We start from the raw sequence: 6,908 nt of genomic DNA, 5'->3' as shown, positions 1-6,908 counted from the left end.
ATCGGGGAAGCGGAACAGTGGGCGGAAGAAAATCATGAGTGACAGGCTACGCCGGGTATTAAAGCGCAATGTCACGCAGAACCGTCGTGCCACTGCAGAGCAAGTGACAGAGGAACTCAATCAGAACCTCCCCCACCCTGTTTCGCCAATCACAGTCCGCCGCGAATTACATGACATGAACTTACGGGGTCGTGTTACACAGGCGAAACCGCTCATCAGGGACCATAACGCTTTCGCACGCCGCAAATGGTGCCGCTACCATGCAATTTGGACCGTTGAGGACTGGAAAAGTGTGATATGGTCGGATGAGTCATCCTTCACCCTATTCCCAACCACGGACCGTGTTTAATGTGTGGAGAACGCCCAAAGAGGCTTATGATCTGCAGTGTCTCCGCCGAACTGTGAAACATGGCGGCGGCTCGGTGATGCTGTGAGCCGCCATATCATGGTTTTCATTGGGTCCTGTGGTCACACTTAGCGGACGAATCACTGCCAACGTTTATGTCGCAATTGACCACGGTCCGAATGTTGTTCCCGGACAATGACGCCATCTTCCAGGATGATAATGCACCAATTCGCACAGCTGGCGTTGTTGCAGCGTGGTTTGAGGAACATCGGGATGAAGTTCAACACCTCCCCTGGCCCGCCCAATCCCCAGATCTCAACATAATTGAACATCTGTGGTCCGTCTTGAAAACACGACTCCGGCGACGATTTCCACCTCCATCCTCTCTCACAGAACTGGCCTATGCCCTGCACGACGAATGGTGTAAAATTCCACTTGCTACCATTCACGACCTCTATGCCTCCATCCCACGTCGCATCAAGGCTGTTCTGAAGGCGAAAGGTGGCCCGACAACACATTAATCTGGTAAGTTGCAATTTCGTTCAGGTTTTTCCATTTTCTGATCACCATCTGTATATCAGCTAATTTAGTTATTGTTAAAAATTATTATCAAGTTTTACAATTTTATAAGGGATAGTTTCTTTCGATATCGGATTTACTTTTATCCCATATTGCCTTTAATTTCTAAATATTTGTATCTTTATTAAATTCATCTTGTTACTAGATTGCTGCAACTATCCCCAAAATTATTAATTGTAATTAAATGTAGGGAATGTTTAAAAATAAATTTGCCTGATTCCTGACCGGTAACAATGGGGCTATTCTTAATAGGGCAGCCTCATGTTACATGGTAAATGTCAGTGAAACTAAATTCACTATTTTGAACAACCTTGTTGCTCTATTAAAAAAAAAGTAATACGTGACTTAGAGTGGCATTCACTAAATACGATTTCAGACTTTTAGCGGCAAATGAACATCACTACCATAGAAAACGAACTCTCTTGTGTTGGCTATAATTGCACAATTGCCTAGAAAAGTGTGCTTATTTTGAAAAGATCTGCTTTGAACTGTAAATTAATCTGCTTATTTACTAATGAGGGAACATTCAAACACATTTCTTACTACTTATATTTTTGTGGTTAAATATGACTACTGAGGCCACGCTGGCTCAGTAGTAGAGCGTTCACCTTTGGTGCTTGGGTTCGATTCCAGCCCTCGCCAATTGACCTTTGTGGTGAACAAACACCATGTACGTGGGTTTCCTCGGGGTTCTCAAGTTTCCTCCCACTTTCTTCATTACACCATTGTATTCATTTCTCATCAAAGTCTCCTTTAGCCTTGCCGACATAACAATGGGCTACAAAACTCAAACATTTCATTTAGTAATTTTGTAATTTTGACATTAATGCTAAAATACATATTATTTTAGATAGGAATGAATTTTTGAAATCCTTAAAGTGTTTCTAAAGAATAATTACCACTTCCACTATTGTTCCAATATTCATAATTATGGTAAGCATCTGGAAAAAGAAAGTAAAATATTGGTAAATCTTTGAAAATAAAATATATGGTAGTACTTATTATTAACAATGGTGCAAATGAAAACTTCAGACAAAACTGAAAACTTCTTTCAGACTTTATTTCTTGTTATATTAAGAAATTAACCTAATACATTACTAAATATAGTACCAACTTTTGGGGAGCAGAAAATTTAGGTCCTCTAGGTTGCTTGTTGGCGTCAGATGGGGAGCCGGTAGTAGACATATTATGCCAAATCGAATAAAGATCAAAAACGGAATATTTGTGAGAATATGGTTAGAGTGTACACCAGAAGCAACACGGCGACTGATTGTCTTAATACAGTGTGGAATGATAAATAAATGCTTCTTAACAATGGAGGGAAGAGGCTAAGGAAGGAATTGAAAGAAAAAGTAGATCAGAATGGGGATGTAAAACATCGGGACATTTACAGGTAGGAACCACGAGTTATTGGAGACACTGGCAAGAAGAATGAGTATAGAATGCATGCAGAAAACTAAATGGAATCGTTAATGATAAAAGAAGAATAAAATGGATACAAACTTATTTAGAAGAAGAACAACTGGAAAGTGGCATTAGAACTATCTTGGATAACAATATGAAAGAAAATTGATGAACCTGAAAAAGGTAAGCAAAACATTTATGCAATCAAGCAATCGGTAAGACAAACAGAAACGATGAATGCAGCATGTTTCAACGCCCCACAAGTTGAGTGTGATGATCAGACAAAGCAGGACTTTTGGATTCTGCTTCATAGTAATTTGCGGAATTATTTGTTTCATGAGAAGTTTATCTTAATAGGAATTCTGAGTATAGGAACATGAAGATGATGTGAAAGGATACATGAGGAATATGGATTTTAAGTCAGAAAAAGGAAGATGAGAAGATACTAGAAGCGGCGGAATAGTACGAACTCTGCTATTCTCAACACATTCTATAAGAAGAAAGAATATCTGGTACATGTACGGGTCTTGTACATGTACCACCTCAACGCCTCACATTAATTTTATATTTTAAGGGGTAGGAAACGTATACCATGCAAAGGACTACAATGCAATACTAGGTAAGAGGTTAGTGGAGCTTCATCACCCAGTAAGAGTCTATATCTACATCATGGAAAGAGGGGAAAACGAAGAAACGTTCTTACTCGAATGAAATAGAAATTAGATGGGACAAGTTCTGAAAAGATCGAGAGGGCAAATTACAACATCCCAAGCACTATAAATGAATAAAGAAGAAATAAACTGGAAGGGTAGTGAGTCAGAATATCAGGAACACTTAGGGAAATAACAAGAAAAATTGTGGGAAAATTAAAGCAAGAAGCGTTACATGCCATTGGTAGTGGAATAAAGAGGTTACTCATCTATCAAGAAGAAAAAAGAAAGATACAAAATGACAGAACTATTGCAATTGACAATACGAAAAATTAGAAGACAAAACGAACGTCAAGAATTTAGTTAGTTTAGTAAACGTCAAGACTTATGGTAAGTTATACAATAACCTGAAAACAGATTACATATAGGAGAAGAATTACGAGCTTTCGAATATAAGAAGGAAGGAAAAGAAATTACTTAGAATGTGCTCTGCATGAAAGATGAAAATAACGAAGTTTTGAAAGTTGAGAGAAAGAAAGAGCGGAAGAAAGTTTTTACAGAATCGTCTCAATGAAGAAAACCGAGAGAAACATATGGAAATATAACCATGGAATAGGGACTTGTACTGTCTCTATGGTAGACATAGGGAAGACTTTTAGAAGAATGAAAATATTAAATCAACAAGACCGAATCTTTAGAAGACCACGAAAAAGTTAAGAGAAAGAGTAGATTTTGCCAAGAAAATAGAGAAAGTGCCACTTTATGCCACATTTAAAAAAAAAAGAGATGTGCAAAAATCTGGGAAGTACAGAAGAATGAAATTTATGAGCCATGCAGTGAAGCTCTGGAAGTACGATTGAAGGAGTGGACCGAATTAAGACAGAACCAACTTGGTTTTAAACCAGAAGAATCAACAACAGGTGCAATATTTGCACATAGTATTTTAATGAAAATGTACGGAACACAAGGACCTTCATACGACTTTGATGGACCTACACAGAGTGTACAATTGATTGGCACATAATTTTGTTTAGTTCACAGTGAACAAGAAATGTGTTCTGAAAACGTATTTTTTTAAGTATGTAGAAGTGTGAGGAATGTAGGACAAAAGTCAAGAACATGTTACAGTAACCGAAGAGTTCAAAGTGACAGTAGGACTTCATCAGTGTTTGTCTTAACTCATACCATTTTGCAGTTGCGATGGACGAATTTAGAATGTATATTCAAGAATTAGACTTTGGGATATGCTATACGCATACTGTATCTTGCGTATCAGTGAGATCAAGGCAGCAGTGCAAGGTAAATTAGATACCTGGAGAAAAGCACTAGAGAGCGAAGATCTTAGAATTAGTGACATCAAGACATAACAGTTCCATTGCCGATATAATGAAAATGTAATCGAAAATACAAGAATACGACTTATGCTAGTGTGGAAGAAATTAAAAAAAACTAGGAAAAGATCTACAGAAAAATACAGGAGAGAAGATGTAAAGAGAAGAATTAGCAACAGTTGAACAAAATGTAGAGAAACAGCACGAGTACTGTTTGTCTGTGGGGAACCAATACGCTTTAAAGGAAATTAAAAAAAACAGCAGTGAGGTCTATTACTGTATATTACAATTAAGAAAAAGTTGAAAGATTTAAAAGGAAGACGAAGAGAAGTAGAAAGTTGCGAAAGTGAAAATATTGGGGCGAACGTATGGAGTGATGCGGAAGGAAAAAATAAGAAAAAGTGATCCAATGAAGAATAAAGGTAAGACCACTACTAGGAAAACTTCAAAAACGTACACTTCATTGACTTTGAAATGTAAGAAGATGGCGTTTTTAATTCGTAGGGCATCGTCTGAATGGTATACAATGGAATCGGACACGAGCGTGAGACTGACCAAAGAAGAAGTTTGGAGATCGTGTGAAAAACGATATTATGCAAAGTAATGAGACAGTGAATCTGACACAAGGTAGAATTAGCTAATAATTTGTTTGTATCGTATCCTTAATTCTTTCGCTTATTATAAACTTTTCTTGGTTTTTACGTTTCTTACTCGTTTTAACTTCTTCTAGAAGAGCATATATAGTATGCATATGAGTTATAAAATCTACATATAGTGTGTGAAATTTCCCATGTAACAAGAAATGTAAGTAGAAAGTTACATTAGACACACACGTGTTTGTACTCAAAGTTAAATACAATATACTTATTGTGTCTTCTCTGGGAGTTTTTTCTAGTTAGAACACATGTATATTTTAATACAAAGTAGTACGCATCTACGTTATGATTAAACAATCAAACAATATTATATCTTGAGAGCAATCGAAACAATTTAATGTTCCTAGGACAATTTTCAAACATGTTTTGTGTCTAGAATTTTACTAACAAGGTAAGCTATCCAACTCCTCGACGAGTATAGCATTGAAATTTGTAGAAGTGAAAGGACATATTGAAAGATGGAAACATGCTTACTTCGACGATTCGCAACATAATCGAACAGGAATTACAATGATTTTTCCCCATAGCCCTTGAAAGTTATGAACTCTGGTCATACCTTGGATGGGATATGAATCTGATACAGTGGAACGTGTTTTCTTACGAAGACAAATGTTGCAAACTCAAGATAATAACAGTCGGTGGTAATTCTGATCTCCAGTAAGTCATTAATGCTGATCGATGTGAAATGGAACACGATATACAATCATAAGTTCAAAACAAACACGTTTAAGCGGTGGAGAAAAGGGACACACTTAAACCACAAAGCAAAAGTGACTTGCTATAATAATAATAATAATAATAATAATAATAATAATAATAATAATAATAATAATAATAATAATAATAATAATAATAATAATAATAATAGTAGTAGTAGTAGTAGCATTAGTAATATTATAGGTAATAATAATAATAATGAGAAGAGGAAGACAACAGAAGGTATTGTTAGGCCCATTCAATAACGAAGGACTTCGGCCCTTCTTGAATATCGTCTACTACTGCTATTTAGGTTTGAAAATCCACAAACAACCATACCCAAGCCGGAATTCGAAGCCGAAATCTTGGAATCGCAGGCTTGACGCCTCAACCGACAGAAACGCCAGATCGGCAAGAAGACGAAAACATAGTACTACTACCACTACTACTACAAATAATAATATTAATAATAACAAGCTAATGGCTGACATTCGGGTTTCCAGCCAAATGCAAGCGGGCCCGGAGAGCTATTCACAAATCCGTCGGATGTAACCGGAAGTGATTTCTGAGCAGGCGATCTGGCCAAACCATATATTTGGAGTTGGCAGGCCTTATTAGCACGAATATATGAAGGTTGAGCTCACTTTTGGTTGTAAATCTCGAAGCGGAAGTGGTCGCAGGGCGGCAAGATTAACATATTATGGGTCTCCAGACCATAAAAAGTGAGAATATATATATAGCTTGATCCAACGTCTGAATGGTCACTTCCAACCGGAAATGGTCAGCATGTATCCCCCTGTTAATCTCCTTAACTGGAAGTGAATCGGAGAAGGATTGCATATTTGGAAACCTGATTGAATACAGATGACAACGAATGTATTTTGATCCCGATTCGGCCACTTCCAGTCGGACGTGACCGCTCGAAATCCAATCGGAAATTGCCTTCTCTTCTCATTATTACTTTTACTCATCATACTAGTTACTAATGATAATACTAATCATATTAATAATACTAATATACTATTATTATTATTATTATTATTATTATTATTATTATTATTATTATTATTACTACTAATAGTAATAATAATCACAGAAAGTCATTTTTACGTTGTAGTTTCAAAGTGTCCCTTTTCTCTATCGGGTAACGTATCGTGTTCCATTTGACATCGATTTGCATCAATTACGTACCAGAGATCACAATCACCACCGACTGTTATCATCTTGAATTTGCAACAATTGTCTT

At 36.7% G+C, this 6,908-nt stretch overlaps 1 protein-coding gene across 1 annotated transcript in view; it reads right to left on the bottom strand.

Annotated features, from left to right (window-relative positions):
* Nucleotides 1-1,824: 1,824 nt before the first annotated feature.
* LOC145683623 (uncharacterized) overlaps nt 1,825-6,908 on the bottom strand; it is a gene marked incomplete at its 3' end in the record, with an annotated part of 551,164 nt that continues 546,080 nt past the window's right edge. Inside the window, 1 exon segment of the mRNA XM_081754960.1 lies at nt 1,825-1,866. Within this exon segment, the coding sequence (XP_081611086.1) occupies nt 1,825-1,866 (42 nt within the window).

Source organism: Thermobia domestica, chromosome 4 (genome assembly GCF_964235325.1).
Source record: "Thermobia domestica chromosome 4, izTheDome1.hap1.1, whole genome shotgun sequence".
Classification (NCBI taxonomy): domain Eukaryota; kingdom Metazoa; phylum Arthropoda; class Insecta; order Zygentoma; family Lepismatidae; genus Thermobia; species Thermobia domestica.
This window is presented reverse-complemented; position numbering and strand designations above follow the sequence as displayed.